We start from the raw sequence: 18,307 nt of genomic DNA, 5'->3' as shown, positions 1-18,307 counted from the left end.
TTAATAGAACAATTACAAAAGTAAATACATAATAACAAATTGTGGCAAGTGCTATGACAAACTATCAAGTGCTAAGACTATACAAGAAGAGAATCTAACTACCCTGGGGAGGGGGTGCGGGAGGTGGTTAGGGAAGACTTCCTAAGGAGGTAAAATGCGACCTAATCCAAATAACGAGTAGGAATTATTTTGGAAAGCTGGACTAATATTCCAAGCAGAGGGAACACATGTGTATAGGATCTGAGGTAGATATAAGTAGAGGGCACTTGAGGATCTGAAAAAAGGGTCAGTTGTTGAAATGCAGAGGGCACAGGGAAGTGCATGGTGAGGCTGGAGCAGTAAGCAGGTCAGGCTCCCGAAAGCCTTGTAAAGGGTTTGGGTCCTTACCGTAAGAGCTGTGGAAAGCCACCAAAAGAGTTCAAGCGAGAGACTTGCAGCTTTTTATGTGAAGAAGATTCCTGTGGCTGTAATGGAGGGAAGAGATCTGAAGGGGACAAGAGTAGATGTGAGTAAGCTTGTTAAGAGGCTGTGCAGTAGCTCAGAATGGAGAGGAGGGTAGTAGTAGAGGTGAGAGAAGGGGACAAGTTCGAGATATACTGTTTGTAGAAGGTAAAATTCATAGAACTTGGTAATGGAATGAAGTGGGAAATGAGGGAGAGAGATCATTCTTAGGTTTCTTTTTTTCATGGTTAGGTAGATGGTGGTATAATCCACTGAGGAAGGGCATATTCAAAGAGAACCATGTTTGCAGTTATGGACAAATTGAATTTGAGATGTCTTTGCAATATCTGATAGGAAATAGGCAGTTGGGTACAAGCTTCTGGCATTCATAAAAGAGTTTTGGGTTGGAGTTATGATTGTGAGCATCATCAGCATATAACAGTGTATTAGGACGATTCTGGTCGAAAGCCACAGAAGCCAACTCAAACTAGCTGAAGCAAAAAAGAAAATATCTTGGCTCTGTAACTGAAATGACAAGGAGGCCTGATCCAGGTGCTCAAACTATGTCATCAGAGCTATCTTTTCTTTCCATTATCTCGGCTCATCTTTTCCCTCCATTGGCTTCAATCTTGTGAGGACTTTTTCCATGGGGTGACAAAGATGGCTTCCAGCAGCTGCAGGCTTGCAGCTATAATATCAGGACCCTGCCTCTCCCTTTCTCCATATTACTTTCTAGATAATTGGCCTTTCTGGGATCACATTTCCACTCTGTGATACTTTTCAGTTTGGGGAGAGACAGTTTGCAAAAGGAAAAGAGAGGTTCTGTCAATGAAAACAAAGGAAGAGATGTTGGACAGGCAAAGACAACATATCCCTTACACATGGTAACTGAAGCCGTAAATTTTAATGGGCTTGCCTAAGGAGAGTGTATAAAGTGAGAAGATGGATTGAGATTGAGTCTTGAGGAATTCCAATAATAAAAGTTGAGTTTATAGTGTGAGTCCACAAAGGTGACTAATAAGTGGCAGCCACAGAGTTAATAGAAAAACCAAGAGAATGTGAAATCATGGTAAGCAAGAGAAAGGAGGATACTTTAAAGATGAAAGGATTGGTTTTCTTTTGTTGATGTTGTGAAATCATATAAAATGAGGATTAAAAATGCTAGGAGGATAAAGTGACAGAAGTCATTGATAACCTTAGCAGGAGCTGTTTAATGAATAGGAATGAAAGCCTGATTGGAGTACAGGATTTTCTTAACCTTGGCACTATTGACTTTTGGGCTGGATAATTCTTCATTGTTGGGAGCTGTCCTGTGCATTCTGGGACGTTGGCAACATCACTGGCCTCTACCCATTAGATGCCAAAAGCATGCCCCCTTCCGCTAGTTTTGACAATCAAGAATGTCTCCAGATGTTGCCAAATGTCCCTTGGGAGGCCAAATCACCTCCAGCTGAGAACCTCTGAAGTAGACTGAGGAAATGAAGACAAGTGTAAACAGCTCTTTTGAGGTATGTGGCTGTGAAGGTAAGGAGAGAGAGCAGTAAATGGAGACGAAAATCCCGGGCAAGGCAAGTTTGTTTTGTTTTGTTTTAAAGATAAGATGCTGATGCTAAAGAAGATATTGAAGATAGAAGTAATAAGCAGAGGGGGTGAAGAGCCTTCACCAGAGTATGGGTGAAGGTATTAGCCCTAGAAAGGAGGAGGGACAGCTCTCTGTTGTAATAGGAGATAAAGAAGACTGGATAGGTAGTGAATTATGTAGATTTGTAAGTTTGGCATTGGAAGCATTAGTGAAAGGAGACAAAATCATCTACTGAGAGTCAGGGGAGGTATAGAAAAGTCAGATGTTTGAAAAGATTTGAAATCATCTTTGTAGACAGTGAAAAATAGAACTTGACCAAAAAAAGGCAAAATTACTGCCAGGTTGATGCTTAGTTGAGGTTGTTAAGCATTAATTTGTAACATAAGTCAACGATCAACTTTGTTCTGTAGTTTTCTCTAGGGATCTGAGCACAGGTCTGGAGAAAGCAGAGAGCTGAATTCATCTGGGTTTGAGTTTTACTTGCAGGGTGTGAAAGGAAGGGAGAGAGAGAGAGATGTAGCTTTGGCTTGTCCACATGTTAAAAATGAGTTTGACTTGCTGAAAGGTCACAGACAAATTCAAGACCTTTGCCCTTAAATGTAATCTACATACAAGTGAATAAATTATATAATGAAAATGAGTGATAAAGAATATAAGAAATATTTATAAAAACTGAAAATTGAAATAGGCAAGAGGTCTTAGAGTGTGGCAAAAGTGTTACAGAATGATGAATCATGGAATCTAAGTTGGATATGGAGGAACCCATAACAAAGGTCCAGGGTAGGATATTTGAGGTGGGAGAAGGCCCCCTGACCTAAGGAAGTCAAGAAACTAGAAAGAAAGGGAATTGGTTGATTTATCCACAAGGACAATGAAGTCACGCAAGATAATGTCAGAAATTGGGATGGAGAGGGAAGATTGTAAGCCAGGTGTCAAAGTCTTTTATGAATGAGCTGGAATAACCAAGAGGTTAATAGATGGTCATTAGAAAGGGAAGAAGAGATGAATATTATGAGCCTCAAAAAAAGAGGGGGGGAGTATTTTTTGTTTTTAAGAGAGCAGGGGGTTAATAATTTGGAAGAGACCACAAGAAGAACACAGTGGATACCACACATCCTTCCTCTTTTGAGGATGCACAGGGGTTGTGGGAGAATAAGCAGTTACCCCTAGAGGGCTCCTGAGGACGAGTCAGGGAGGTGTCAAATGAGTGCTCTGAGAAGAGCTTGAGTAATAGGGGGATTTCATAGCCTTTACTCATCAATGGACAAATTATATTTTATAGGAAATTCTTAAATGTTTGACATTAAAAACAGAATCATTTGTATACTCTTATTCTTTTTTTCCCAGTTACTTCATTTTTATTACTTCACATTTTCAGCAAATAAATAAAAGTGCAGAGTTTATTTCACATTAATATATTAATTGGATCTTTTTGTCAAATAGATAGAGAATTATATTTAAATAACCATTTCCTCACTTCATGGCCAGTCCAGGAGAAAACGAGACCAAATTTTAGTGCATTCAGGTGTCATATTGCCAACCAGGCATGAAGCTTAAAGGGAAGAGGGTAGGCTGAGAAGGTGGCAACAGGTCAAGGTCAACACATAGGGCCAGGCCAGGCCCTGGGGGTCAGGGCCTTTGTTTCCAGCCTGCCCAGCAGCCCCGAAATGGCAGGATGGGATGGACGTGCATTCTCCAGTTCTAGTCCGAGAAGCGCCTTCTAGAAGGAAGAGAGACAGAGAAAGTAGAGGGAAACAAATTCCCAAGACATTAGCAGGGAATCAGAGGGGCTTCTTCCCCAGCCACAGTGGCTTTGTTCCTGATGCCACCCAACCCCTGGCAGCTCATGTTAAAGCTCCAAAAGTTACACAGAGGTGGCAACAGACTGACCAAGGACAGGAAAGGGAAGGGAAGGCAAGTGTAAGTGGAGCTGGAGCCTGGCTGGGAGTGGAATTTGGGCTGACGGTCTGGTAGGACAGTGGCCTTTCACAGCGAGGCACAGACCAGAGTGGAGTGAATGTGAGTGCGGCCTGGCAGGGGACCCTCAGAGGAAGACCTGTGGCCGGTCTCATGGAGGTCATGAAGTTGAGTATAAAGCGGCTTCCAAAACGAGTGAGTGGACTGCAGTGGGGGAGGTGGCCAGAGAGTCCCTCTGCGGGCGACTAGAGCGAAACATGAACAAGGGGTGCCCCCTGAGTTCCTGAGGAGAGCCCCAGAGCTGGTGAGAGGGAGGCTGGGCTGAGTAGCGCCTGTGGGCTCTGAGCTATTGTGGGAAGTGGGGAGGCACCACTCCAGAGTCAAAGGGCCTCTCCTTTCCCTCAGTGCTAGTTCCTGGTAACTGTTCATAATCAGACCTGGAGGAAAACCAAGACCTTCCCATCGCCTCCTCCAAACCTAGACTCAACCCCAAGGGGCAGGGTAGGAAGGAGCAATGGGTAGTGGGAGGCAAGAAGGTGTGAGGGGTCTACTGGGTCTTCTTATCTTCCAGGGGGTAGTAGGGAGGAGGCAGAGGCTGGTTTGTGGGCATGTAGGCATTGTGTAGGTTGCCCAGGTTGTAACAGGCTTTGTCAGCTGCCTTGCCTTCAGCAGCAGGAGTGGAGGAAACATCAGGGCTGCTGACTGGAGGATCCATGGGCCCAGGATGGGGCAGTGGCCATGGCTGCACCTATTCCATGGCCATGTCCATCATGGGAGGTCCTGGATAGAAGTCAGGTGGGGGCGGTGGATAGAGGTCTACTTATATGAAGCAGAGCCTTCCCAGCCACTTCCTACTTCAGCCTTCACTGTTCTCTTGATGTAGTTTACACCGAACACAGGCTGCTTGATTTAATAGTCCTTCATCAGATAAAATGGCACCCTGAAGGACTGCATGGCATCCTTCCCCATGGACAGAAAGATGACCTGGTAAGGGGCAGACACTGCCTTTCTTGGTCCCTCTGAAGGCCTCTGGCATGTTCTCATGTCATTGAACACAAGTTCCACATGGTCATAGGACATTAGGATGCTCTTGGTATTGTTGACAATCACCCCACTGCCCTCTGAGTGATTCTTTCTGGTATACTCTTATTCTGAAGCTCTCTGGCATAGCTGCTTTTCCATATCAGATTGCTGAATAATAATCTAATTTTGCCTTTTAGGGCTTATATGGAATAAAAGAAGAAATATTTCTCAGTATCCCTTGTATCTTGGGGCGAAATGGTGTCTCAGATGTTGTGAAAGTTAACTTGAATTCTGAGGAGGAGGCCCTTTTCAAGAAGAGTGCAAACACACTTTGGAATGTCCAAAAAGACCTGATATTTTAAACCCTTTTAATGTTCTACTGTTTTATAGAACAGAAGATTACAGACTGTATATTTTACATTTTAAAAGTATTTTCATCTGATCTGTAAAAAATAAACATTGGAGACCTATGACATAACTCCAGTCTCTCAAGGCTAGAAAAGGAAATGGTAAAGAGATTTCTTCTCTTTATGACTCTCTTATAACTCTGTTCTAATGATATCCAACCTGTACAGATGTAAGTTATACTTCTGAGGTATGCCATATATGTAAGAGTTGCCTTCAGGTTCAATAGAATATGTATAATAATCTATTATAATATAGAACTTATAATTCTCACAAAACAACAAGCACTTTTTCTAGTATTGAAATTTCATCTTGTGCTTTCTTCCATTAGGGCACCAGCATATTCACTTTATATTGCTTCACATGCTTCATGTGTCTGTGTATACTCTTTACTAAGTAGTTATTTTTAAGACCATATATATCAGAAGGAAAATAAACATGTAACTTTATGGTATAAAAAAATTAGATGAAATATCTTCAACCTTGCAAGTATTATACTAATTCATCTAAACGGAAATAGTTGATTTGATGTCTCTGTTGAAACACCACACAGGGAGCTTAGACCATCCTCTAGGTCAGTCGTTCAGCAAACTACTACTATACTTGCTGTGTTATGGTTATGAGGCCAGTATGACACGATTGCTGTCCTCCAGTACCTCACAGAGAATATTTAGGGGACCTCAGCTAACTAAGTGATTATTGATGAATGCTTGATAACAGTCAATTGGTACTTCCCTCTTGGTGTCCAAGGTAGGAATGCATGTGCTTCTTCTGATTTATATATATATAAATAAATATATATAACATATTAAATATATATAATATTTCCTTGATTCCACAAAGAATTTAAGGCACATATAGGAAATATACAGAAACAAAAACTAAGAAATCAGGACCAAGGTAATTTATAAATTAGACTAGGACAGGACCAGTGGGAAAAATTAGAAGGCAGATATGCAGGCCCTGAGGACTTACATGGCTCTAGTGGAGGCCCACCCATTTGGTCAGAGTCGCTGTTTACCTTCTGTTATTCTTGCCATCTTAATAGCTTTCATTGTAGTCATCTACTACTGAACATGGTTAGTTGCCCATTATTTTGTTCTTTTTCCCTTTTTTTCAACTCTTCCCTTGAATGCACACAGTATGGTCATGAGTGAGAGTTTAGTTAGCACGGGGTAAGAGAGGAGTTTTCTGTGGATTTTGCCTCTTTTAAAAAAGCCCCTCTTTGTACATCAAATTAAAACTTCATTTTAGGAACCTTGCAGAGATTGAAAAGCTACAAAATATAGTTTCTCCAGGGAATATTCTAAGAGTAAAACTGCTCTACATCATGTATTCTCAACGGGGGCAATATCGCCTCCAACAGAGTGAAAATTGGTTCTTGGATGGGGTGAAAAAAATCTTAGATATTGCAAGGGTTTGGCTCTCCAAAGCTCAGCTCTACTAGACAAAATCGTATTCCTTAGTATTTAATTTCACGATGGAGGGGGGGAGCTGAATGATTAGGGGAAAATGTCTAAAAAGGCTCTTGAGGGAGAGAGAATGAAAAAAAGTTTAAGAAACACTGCTCTACATTTTATTTAAAAATTTGGGGCCGGCCCCGTGTCTTAGCGGTTAAGTGCGTGCGCTCCGCTGCCGGCGGCCCGGGGTTCGGATCCCGGGTTCGGATCCCGGGTGCGCACCGAGGCACCACTCCTCCAGCCATGCTGAGGCCGCGTCCCACATACAGCAACTAGAAGGATGTGCAGCTATGACAGACATCTGTGTACTGGGGCTTTGGGGGGAAAAAAAAAAAATTAAAAAAAATTAAAAATTTGTCAGTGCATATTATGTATTATGATTCACAAATGAGAAAACAGTTAATTAGGCAGAACGTGGTGGGAGAAGAGAAGTAGAAACCTTGCTTTATCTGAGACTAAAGGGTGAGAGGGGAATTTTGGATTCTGCATTTAACAACTTTATAAATGAGTTGAGCTTTCCATTCCACTTGTAGAGATGGTTATCAGTTAGCACTGCACTGATCAAATTCTTAGGGTTTCATATCTTATTTAAAAATCTCCCCAGGCCGGCCAGGTGGCGCAAGCGGTTAAGTGCGTGCGCTCAGGTGCGCGGCCCAGGGTTTGCCAGTTCAGATCCAGGGCGTGCACCGCACCACTTGTCAGGCCATGCTGTGGCGGTGTCCCACATAAAGTGGAGGAAGATGGGCACGGATGTTAGCCCAGGGCCAGTCTTCCTCAGCAAAAAAAGAGGAGGATTGGCAGATGTTAGCACAGGGCTGATCGCCTCACAAATAATAATAATAAAAATCTCCTTTGCACAGAGGGTTTTAAATTTTTTATCTTTTCAACTTAAGCTCACATTTGTGGGTGGTAAAAAGTAGCCCTGAGCTTCCTTTCTCCTACAGCCCTGGTGAAAAATTCTCAGTCAAGAGTGAAAAAGCCCTTATTGGATACACCAGACAAGGTTTGGTTGGAATAAATTTCCTTGGGCTCTCGGTGGATGGCTGCTGGGCAAGCAGTATGCGGCGGACAGCCGAGGCCGTCTAGTTCATCGTGCCTGCTGCGCTTCGTGCGGTCCGGGCCCCAGGCGCCCTCCGAAGCCGGGCGGTTACAGAAACGTCTCCCCGCGGGCGCGCAGGTGGCGCGCAGCAGGCGCAGGCGCAGTGCCTCGGAGCCCCCTCCTGGCCTCGCGCTGCGCGGAGGCCCGCTCGAGGTGGGCGCGGCCTGCGCAGCCTCGGGAGTCGATGGTTTTGCTCTTGGGAGCCTCTACCGGCTCTGCTGCCGCTTTCGTCGGGTCTCTTCCGCTGCCTCGTGATGAGCGGCTATGAGCTGGGCTGCGGGAGTCCCGCGGACCAGCTGGAGAGTGGGCGCCGCGGGCGCGAATTTCTTTGGCCCGGGGATGGCTCTGTGTCCCCTCCACGCAGCAGCATCCCGCTCAGGGGCGGCTGGCCCTTCACTCGCGTGCGTGTGGCCGGGAGTACCGCGCGCCTGGCCGTCCTCGGCCCTGGGCCTGTAGGCCCTGGGCTCGCGGACCCTGGGTCCTGTCCTGGAGCTGAGAGCTGGGGGTGACAGAGGGAGAGCACGGGCATGGGGAGGGGAGAAGAGCCGTCCTGGCTGTAGCCTCATTTTTGTGGAGCAGCCCCTTTTCCTTCCTGCACTCCGTCTTCGCCCCTCTTAACTGTACCACCCTCCTCCGCCTCCCCTTGGTTTGCCTTCTGGATGCCGGGCTGCTGGCCAGAAACTACCAGCTTCTCTGCCGGTCATCCTTGCCATCCCTGTCGTGTGTGCAGCACCTCCGTCGCCCTGGGGCCCAGGAGGTCTCTCTATGCGCCCCCCCCAAGACCAATTCGAGATCCGGAAGTGGCTTGGCAGTTTTTCCTCCCCGCCCTAGGTTTCCAAGATGGCGACCGTGAAGGGTGAATTGAAGAATTTCACTTAAAAGGAGGCCATTCCTCAGAGTAAGATCTCCATTATAGGAACCGGATCCATTGGCCTGTGCAGTCAGCATCCTATTAAAAGTAAGGTTTGTGCTCTGTGCCATCGGGTTAACCGAGTTTTCCTCGCCACCGCATGTGGTCCAGTTCAAGGGGTGAGTGGGGGCAGTATCCAGCCCCTGCTGGCCTAACCCCGAGGAACAGGTGCCCGTTTCTCATTGTTCACTCAGAGGGCGCTGCTTTTTCTAGTGTTTATGGTGTCATACCTGTTAGAGGCGTCTCTGTGTGAAGGCATGTTGACATTTCACTGTCCCGCATGTGGTGAGTCTGAGGTACCGTACCCTTTGCTTGACTGGGAAACTCAGCTCATAAATGAAAAACTGGAGAAATAGGTGGCAGAAAAAAAGGGTGCACAACCTGTCAGTGGTGGTAGGTGTCCCACTAGTACCAAATACAATAGTCAAAATCTTTCCTTTAAAAATCTCTCTCCCATTACCTAGTCTTTATTTCCCTTCCTTCCTTATTCATGTTAGGTTATAGTGTTTAGTTGTTCTTATTGATGTAGCTGATAAACTTAGTTTCCAGTTTAATGGCTAGACACAGGACTAAAAAGATTCTGAACCCTTTCTGAGAAAATTACCCTGATCTGAACCCATAACGTTTTAGTAAATGATGATAAACTTTGCTTTATGAATGGAATAACTATAAAATTTCTTTAAGCTACCTTTCTTTAGCCTTTAATACTGGCATGATTTATTGAATTTAAGGGATTGGCCCTGGATTTCATATCTAGATGCCGTAAGTATCCTTAAGGCACTAAGAGCATGAGTTGCCGTCAGCTGCTGCTCCTGGCAGTCATGTGAATTCTCCGGGACTTGTTTCGTCCCAAAAGCTATAATGCCTTTGTCAGCAGTGTCCTCACTGCTGATGAAGAATACACATACATGAAAACTAACACATTTGTTTTCAACGTCAATAACGATGACAATAACAATATGCTTTATATACAATGTCTAATACAATCCCGAACAGTAATTATTAGAGCTGTTTTATAGAGGAAAAAAAAGGCACAGACTGTCTGAGATTCATGAATAGATAAGTATACAGAAAACCTTGAAGTAACAGGTTTATTTACCATCTCTGCTTTGAAGGGTCTTTCTGGGAGGGATTGAGCTCTATCCCTAAAAAAAGATGATAGCCACAAGCTCCTAGAGCTTGAATTCTATGATGCTGCAAACAATAGCGTTTGTGTATCCTAGAAAATATGGTGCACGATCCCCCTGCAAAGCCCCAGAATAAGACTGACTTGAATCTCTCCTCTCCTGGCCCTAGACTCTGCAACTTCTTTCATTCAAGGAGGCAGCGATATCTTCAAAGCTCCTTGCTGATAAAGACAGAAATCTCAATAGGAAGTGTTTAGTAATTTATCGGCAAGAATTTATGGTACAAACCTAGTAGAGAAAAGCAATGTCTTTGAAAATTACTGAGTTATACCATAATACTTAAACTTTCATTACTATAAAGTGATATCCACAAGGGCAGGAATCTTTATTTCATTTAGTGTTGTATCCTGAGCCTAGAACAGGGCCTTGTGCAGTAGACACTTAGCAGTTGAAGGGAAGAATTGCTAAAAGCCAAAGGCATGTTGGGCCGGCCCAGTGGTGCAAGCGGTTAAGTGCGTGCGTTCCACTGCGGCGGCCCAGGGTTCGCCAGTTTGGATCCCAGGCGCGCACCAAGGCACTGCTTGTCAAGCCATGCTGTGGCGGCGTCCCATATAAAGTGGAGGAAGATGGGCACGGATGTTAGCCCAGGGCAAGTCTCTCTCAGCAAAAAGAGGAGGATTGGCAGATGTTAGCACAGGGCTGAGCTCCTCACACACACAAAAAAAAGAAAAAGCCAAATGCATGTTAAAAGGGAGAAAGCACTGGATAGCTAATACAGAGAGTGGATATTCTATCCACTTTCATTTTTATAAATAAGGAAAGAAGGTCCAGAGAGATTGAGTTAGTTAGAATACATTTTTTATAGACTTCATTTTTTTAAGAACAGTTTTAGATTTACAGAAAAATTGAAAAGATAGTACAGAGTTCTATTTTACCTCACATTGAGTTAACATCATACCTTAGTGTGGTACATTTGTCACAACTGATGAACAAATACTGACACATTATCATTTACTAAAGTCCCTCAGATTTCCTTAGTTTTTATCTAATGTCCTTTTCTGTTCTAGGATCCCATGTAGGAGACCACATTACCTGTAGTCACCATATCTCCTTAGACTCGCCTACATTGTGATGGTTTCTTAGCCTTTTCTTGTTTTGATGACTTCGGCAGTTTTGGGTGTACTGGTTAGGTACTTTGTAGAATGCCTCGCTATTGGAATTTGTCTGGTGTTTTTCTCACGGTTAGACTGGGTTATGGATTTCTGGGAGGAAGACACAGAGGTAAAGGGCCATTTCCATCACATCATCTCCAGATACACACTAGCAACATGATTTATCATGGTTGATATTGACCTCTGTCACCTGGCTGAGGTAGTGTTAGGTTTCTAAACAATAAAGTTACCTTTTGTTCCTCCTTCCATCTTGTGGTCTTTGGAAGGAAGGCCCTATGTGCAGCCCACACTTAAGGAGTAGGGAGTTACGCTCCTTCTCCTTGAGCATGGAGTGTCGTCATAAATTACTTGGAATTCTTCTGCATGCGAGATTTGTCTCTTTCCCCCTATTTATTAACTTAATCATTTATTAATATCAATATGGACTCATGGATCTTATTTTGGGTTATAACCCAATACATCTTTATGTATTTTGTTTTTCAAATTGTTCCAGCTTTGGCCATTGGGAGCTCATTCAGTTGGCTACTGTGTCCCTTTGACATACCACATCAACATAGGGTTTTTGTTTTGTTTTGCACACTTTCTTACTTTTTGGCATTCTAAGATGTTTCAGCTTCATCTTGTATATTTTCTGCTCCAGTCCTAAATCAGCCTTTTTTCCAAGGAGCCCTGGTTCCTTTTATTGGAGAATGGTATTATAAACCAAGATCTGGGTGCTACGTGTGCTCATTGCTACTGGGGTTCCAGTACAGTTTTACAAGTATCTTTCAAAGATAATTTTATCAGTACTGTGTAATTCTGCTCCATACTACTCCAATCGCTGTGAATAATTCAGAATATCCAGAAAGCATGGGCATCTCATTAAGCAACAACCTTTTCCTTTGATACAGTTTAGACTTCTAGGCTAATGAGTTATAATCTAGTTTAAAGTGCTTGGCTTTGAATTTCCATTAAATAAAGTAAAAAGATCCAACAACATAAGTTGGACATGTACTTAAATTATAGATTTTTGATAGTTTATTTCTAAGTACTAGCTCAAAGTCATTGTTTTATTTTTCAGTGAATATTTTAATATATAATAAAGATAAAAGAATATGTGGTTATTTAAAACTTTTTTTTCAAAAGGTAATACATTCACAAGGTTAAAAAATAAAAGTCATATAAAAAGATATACATGGAGAAGTCACTTTCATCCAGTTTCTATCCAGCCTTTCCCCCAACATCCACTGTAGGCAGCCCTTTGAATCAGTTTCTTGTGTATCCTCTGGTGTTTTCTTTTGCAAATACAAATATGTTATTTTCCCTGCTTTCTGACATATAAAGTAGCTAGAAATATATAGTACTGATTCATTTTTGCAGGTAACAATGCCTGATTATAGAACTCTATTTAGAGCTGGAAGGGGCCTTATATTTTAATCCATTTATTCAGAACACTTACTGAGCTCCTATGTGCCAGGTACATGCTAAGCACCAGATAAGTGGAGATGAGTAAGACTTCCTATTCTCATAGTCTGGTGAGAAATTCCTTTTACAGAATCCCTGCTTTATCACTGTGTAGCCTCAGCCTAAATTGAAGAGGTGTTCACTACCTTCAGAGACTATTCTCTTCATTAAATGAAGAGATTTTTGTTTTCCTAATTCTGAGCTGAAACTTTCCTGTTTGTAACTTGTATCTCTTCTAGTTTGGACTTTTATTTCATGGTGAAATATTGAACAGATTTATTATATCTTCTTTGAGTCTAATAATTCATAAGGTAGACATAGATAGGCAGTATAAGAATTTTCTTTTCGGGCCGGCCCGGTGGCGCAAGCGGTTGGGTGCGCACACTCCACTGCGGCGGCCCGGGCTTCGCTGGTTCGGATCCCGGGCGCGCACCGACGCACTGCTTGGCAAGCCATGCTGTGGCGGCATCCCATATAAAGTGGAGGAAGATGGGCACAGATGTTAGCCCAGGGCCGTCTTCCTCAGCAAAAAAAGAGGAGGATTGGCGGATGTTAGCACAGGGCTGATCTCCTCACAAAAAAAAAAAAAAAAAGAATTTTCTTCTCCAATTAATCAACCCCCCCGCCTTTGACTAACATCTTTTAGGGCTTGAGTGATGAACTTGCCTTTGTGGATGCTGATGAAGGCAAACTGATGGGTGGGGGACAATGGATCTTCAACATGGCAGCCTTTTCACGAAAATGCCAAATACTGTTTCTAGCAAAGGTTAATGTCACAGTTAAATACTATAAATATTGTAATACTACATGAATAACTATCTAAGAAACTTGTATCTTTATTTCTCTTTATGAAGACTTCCCCAGTTCTTTCTTACAGATAAAGCTGGTTGCTCCCTTCTCTGTCCTCTCATAACAGGTTGTTCAGACTTCATGTTCTTCTTGGTTCCCAGGTTTTCTACAGCACAGACTGAGTTCCTGGGAGCAGCAGTCATAGTAGTTGTCATGACAGTTATCATTAACTGATTGCTCGTTTTGTGCTAGACACTGAGCTAAGCACTTTACATAGATTATTTAATCCTCAGCACAACTCTGTGATGTTTCACAGATGATGCACCTGTGAACTGAGGCGAACTAAAAGTGAGGGAGTTAAGGATTTGAACCTGGTTCTATTTGATTCAAAAGGCTAAGCGCTTAACTACTATACTTGGCACCCAGGAGATAATTATTTGCACGAATGAATGAACCGAGATCGCCCTATTCCAGGGTCTTTTACACATTTATCTCTAAGTAAACATTTACCAGACTAATGTACATTTTGACCTCCTGCTCTGTAAAGTACAAAAGGTATGTTAGGAGGTTTTTAAAAAAAAAAATGTACAAGGAGAACTTAGTACTAATTTCCTGAAATTAAAAGAATGCTTTGGGCCTAGTGGAAGATCTGAGGGAGCCGATGCTTTAGTAAACATAGTGTGCTGATTGAGCTGCACAGGAAACATGGACTTAAATGTCAGGTGTGTTCTCCCATAATCTGTTTTCTATTCAAATCATTCCCAGATGGCCTTGTCACTGCAAACTCCAGTGTAGTGATTGTCATAGCAGGTGCACACCAGATAAAAGGAGAAACATGCCTTGATTTAGTCCAGTGAAATGTGTCCATGTTTAAATTAATGATTTCCGATATTATCTAATATAGTCCTCACTGCAAACTGATTACTGTTTCCAATCCACGCCAGCTTTATTTTGACTGTTCAGCGAATAATTTTTTTGGGGGGTGGGTGGGTTTAGTAACTTGGTAGAAAAAAATAATAAGTATTACATTTTAAACTACCAATATAACCAGAATCTCTTCCTGTTTTGTTAATGTAATGTGTATTTTGCAGTTGAAATAAGTGTGTATGTACCATGATTTCTTTAAATACTAATGTGTATGAAAAGATAATTTGCTTAATCATATGACTTCCAGGGTTTACATTCTAAAGGGTTTCATATCTGAGCTGTCTTCCAGATTACTGAGGGTGCAGAAGTGAAAGTAGCACTAGAGTTTACTGGCTGATTCTCCAGAATTGCACTAGACTCCTCACTGGTGCACGCACAAGAGTGGGTAAATTCAAGATATACTTTGGAGATAAAATGTGCAGCACTGCAGATAGATTATGTGTAGTGAGGGACAGGGAGGAATCAAAGATGACTCCTTGATTTTTCCCTTGAGCAACTGATTGGATGGTGGTTCCATTTACCTGAGTTGGGATACTTTTAAGGGGATGGGAGTCAGTGAGGGAAGTAGGAAGGGGTGTTGGGTTTAGGGGAGATAAATCAAGATTTCCAGTTGGGACACGTTAAATTTGGATATCTGAAAAGACATTCAAGAGGAAATAATCAAACAGGTAGCTGATTATGAGTCTGGAGCTCGGAAATCTAGGCTGGGATATTCAGTCAAATTACTGTCATTTGTTATAGTTTTTCTCTGTGGGTAGGCCAAAACTGAGTACATGATTAAGTTTATTCATTTTAATTTTGATATTGAGGAACTGCTATTTAAATTTTGTCTCATAATTTTGTAAAGTATTTACATAGCTCCAACATCAAATCTAGAGAACAAGAGATATTCAAAGTCTATCTTCTCTCCCTGTCCCCTTTTCCCTACAGCCTCCATCTCTTTATAGGTAACCATTTAAAATTTTTATTATTTCTAGTTTATTGTTTCTATAATTCAAGTAACTTGAATTCTTCATATTGATGGGAGAAAATGAAAAGGAAGAAGAGGGTGCTATGGTGACAGCAGTCCTTTCTTCCTTGGTTTCTTCTGGCTAAGAACCCTTGAAATCCATCTAATATGAACCCTGGCTCTGGAAAAGGACTTGAAGGGATAAAAGTCAAAACTTATCTATAGTTGAAAGTTTAAAACTCTCACTTTCTTGTTTGGAGAATCTCTGCCAAGATAACAGAATGTGGGGCCCATTCCTGGGGATTTTAATGTAGCAGATTTGGGCTGGGGCTTAGACATCTGAATTTTTTGATAGCTCTGTTGAACATTCCTAGTTGAAAACCACTCAGGGCAATTACAGTAGTTTTGCTAAGGTTTTTAAAAAAAAATCCTGTTACATAATACCATGTAATAAATGGATTTTTTTGATATCTTTTTCTTAGTTCCTGTGTGGAGTGGGGTTAACACTGCTGGGGTCTCTGAGGATCTGAATTCAGATATAGAAACTGATAAAGATACTGAGCAGTGGGAAAATGTTCACAAAGAAGTGGCTGCCAAGTAATGTTTTAGTTTTGCATTTTCAGTACCTTAGAAGTTAGCTGTGAGCCTGAATTCTGCCAGAGGGATGAGATTAGGTCCTTTAAGTATATGTTGTTAAATTTTCCATACTTTTCTTTCATTAGCACTTCAACTTTTATTTTTGTCTGATCTTATTCACCAGATTATAAATTGTTAAGCAGTCAGGGACTGAGTCTGTCTTGTTCATTGCTGATCCTAACTCACTGTCTACCACATAGCAGGCACTCACTTGTTGACTGACAATATATTCTTTTAAACTGTTGCTATAGTCTTTACTGTTAGTAGTGAAATTGATTTCATATTAATTTCTGGATCTCTGTACTTACCCTCATAACTCTATTTACCTTAAATAACCTATAAGAAATTTCTAGGAGAAATTATTGACGGAAACATTTCAGTTTTGTGGTTGCCAGAAATGATGTTCAATGACAAGTATTTCTTCTAAACTTATGCTCATAAGTTCTTCTAACTTCACAGTGGCTATGAGATGATTAAAAAGAAAGGATATACTTCTTGGGGTGTTGCCCTACCTGTAGCTGATTTAATCGGAAGTATTTTGAAGAATCTTAGGAGAGTGCATCCGGTTTCCATAAGTAAGGTAGGATGTTCATGTTCAAAAAATTATTTAACGGTAACATAAAATAGGGATAAAAGAGCATTTACGAGGGACAATTAACTTTTGAGGTTAACCTTGTGGAAGCACCTCTCTTCCTAAAGTCTATTCTTTGCTGCTGCTGAAGAGGGAGAGACAGAAAGGGGGGGTGGGGTGGCGGAGGGAGAGACCTATCTTTGCAGACCTTTGTCCTGGCCTAGTACAGTACTTCTGATTCCCTTCAATTAGAGAAAAAGAAGTCTTCTTGCATCTGTATTATTTAACTGAGTGAACTAACTTTACAAATATCTAGTGACACTGGGAACCACTGTGGGTAGGTCTTGCTCCATTTTGAGTTGTTCTCTAACAGTTCCAGTTATGTCCAATAAAGAGACCTAGGACAGAAGCACTAGTCACAAAAGTATTAGCATTAGTCTCCCGGAGAGGGAGAAGTTGGGGCCAGGGTAAGATGCCACTGCTAGTCTGAGTGGGAGACGTTAAAGCAAAATGGAATGAAATCATTGAGAATAAAGCAATAGGAATTTTGAAGTGGTTTCCTGATAGGAAGAGGTTGGGGGCAAGGAGATAGGAAAAGGAGGGTAGGTCCCAGCCGACGTGGCAAGAGGCTGGGGCCTATGTGGAGAGATGGCTGATGAATCTGAACAATAAATATGTCTAATCATCTGTTTCAAATTGTTATCTATCTTGGTGGTCTATTTTTCTGCCACAATACATACTAAAAATCTGTTCAATACTCCTTCACCCAGCAACCGTTGTTTCTCATACTGCAGACCTTTGTTGGAAGTAAGCAAGAAAAAGGAATAATTAAGTCTTTACTTTCAGGGCCCCTGGAATACATGAAGAAGTATTCCTCAGTGTGCCTGGTGTCCCGGGAGAGAATGGTATTGCAGACCTCCTAAAGGTAAAGCTGGCCCCTGAAGAGGAGGCTAGTTTGAAGAAGCAGAGCAGCTCTCTGGGGAAGTTGCTTAAAGCCACCATTCTGAAATTATCAAAGAAGAGATAGTAGTCATAGGATTATATATGTCAACCTTTTGAATAAACTTGAATTCCTAAAAGCTGGAAAAAGGAAAGGGGGAGGGGTGACTCCTCTATTTAGCCCTCCAGCTCTTTTATCTAGCATCCAGATGTTGATGATACTGATTTGTTTACAATTCCTAAGTGCCTACATCAAAGAAGGTGTTTTGGTACCTGTGATGTACCAGTACTGGCCTTATATATACATATAATTGCCATTGGGTCCAAAAGAATGTATGATGTTTACTGTGTTACAGAAATTCTGATTCTTTTCATCAAGTATATGCTAATTCTTTCATTTTGGCTGGCTGTATATACCTATGTTCATTTATGTGCTATAAAAAAGTTATAACTTCGTCCACAATGTAAAAATAAAAGTATGTATACACAAAAATAACCAAATGTTAGTTCCAATCTTAACACAAAATTAAACCTTGTTTTGACCTTGTTAGTTTTTATTCTGATAATTTTTACAAGTGGGTTTTAATTTTTTAAGAAAAGATCTACACTGTATAAACCTGTCAGTGATGGCTGAGACCAAGTTGGTCATTTTTCTCTTGGGAGAAGTATAGAGTGGGCTGCCTGGTCCCCTAAATATCTTAAAACATTTCAAATTAGAATGTTTGTTTCTTCGTAACCTCATGAGCCTTCCAGCTCTCTCATTTTGATAGAGAAACTTCTACTTTACTGGATGAGCTCTGCGGGGTGGTCACAATCTTGGCTACAGACGCACCAGGAAGTAAGAAAGACTTCAGGGAGGCAGTGTACACTGTCCTTCCCTCTTTAATAGTCGCCAGACCATCGTACCTAGTCACCAT

The 18,307-nt window shown here is 41.8% G+C and overlaps 2 protein-coding genes and 1 pseudogene across 2 annotated transcripts in view; 1 reads left to right on the top strand and 2 right to left on the bottom strand.

Annotated features, from left to right (window-relative positions):
- LOC101389158 (L-lactate dehydrogenase C chain) overlaps window positions 1-5,336 on the top strand; it is a 51,374-nt gene extending 46,038 nt beyond the window's left edge. Inside the window, exon 8 of the mRNA XM_087433118.1 lies at window positions 5,161-5,336. Coding sequence (XP_087289244.1) covers window positions 5,161-5,325 — 165 coding nt within the window. The 3' untranslated portion in view covers window positions 5,326-5,336. The remainder of the gene's footprint in view (window positions 1-5,160) is intronic.
- LOC147916547 (WW domain-binding protein 2 pseudogene) lies at window positions 4,488-5,068 on the bottom strand (annotated as a pseudogene).
- A 236-nt stretch (window positions 5,337-5,572) lies between the features above and the next one.
- On the bottom strand, window positions 5,573-17,828 carry LOC147916546 (uncharacterized). The gene is made up of 3 exons (XM_087433117.1): window positions 11,057-17,828; window positions 9,068-9,181; window positions 5,573-8,426 (listed from the first exon to the last, which is right to left on the bottom strand). The coding sequence occupies exons 2-3, from the start codon at window positions 9,117-9,119 to the stop codon at window positions 8,134-8,136; spliced, it is 345 nt and encodes a 114-aa protein (XP_087289243.1). The 5' UTR covers window positions 9,120-9,181; window positions 11,057-17,828; the 3' UTR covers window positions 5,573-8,133.
- Between the last annotated feature and the right edge of the window lie 479 nt (window positions 17,829-18,307).

Source organism: Ceratotherium simum, chromosome 7 (assembly GCF_057802395.1).
Source record: "Ceratotherium simum simum isolate JZ-2026a chromosome 7, ASM5780239v1, whole genome shotgun sequence".
Taxonomy (NCBI): domain Eukaryota; kingdom Metazoa; phylum Chordata; class Mammalia; order Perissodactyla; family Rhinocerotidae; genus Ceratotherium; species Ceratotherium simum.
Note: the sequence above shows the minus strand (reverse complement) of the source record. Positions and strands in the feature narration are given on the sequence as shown.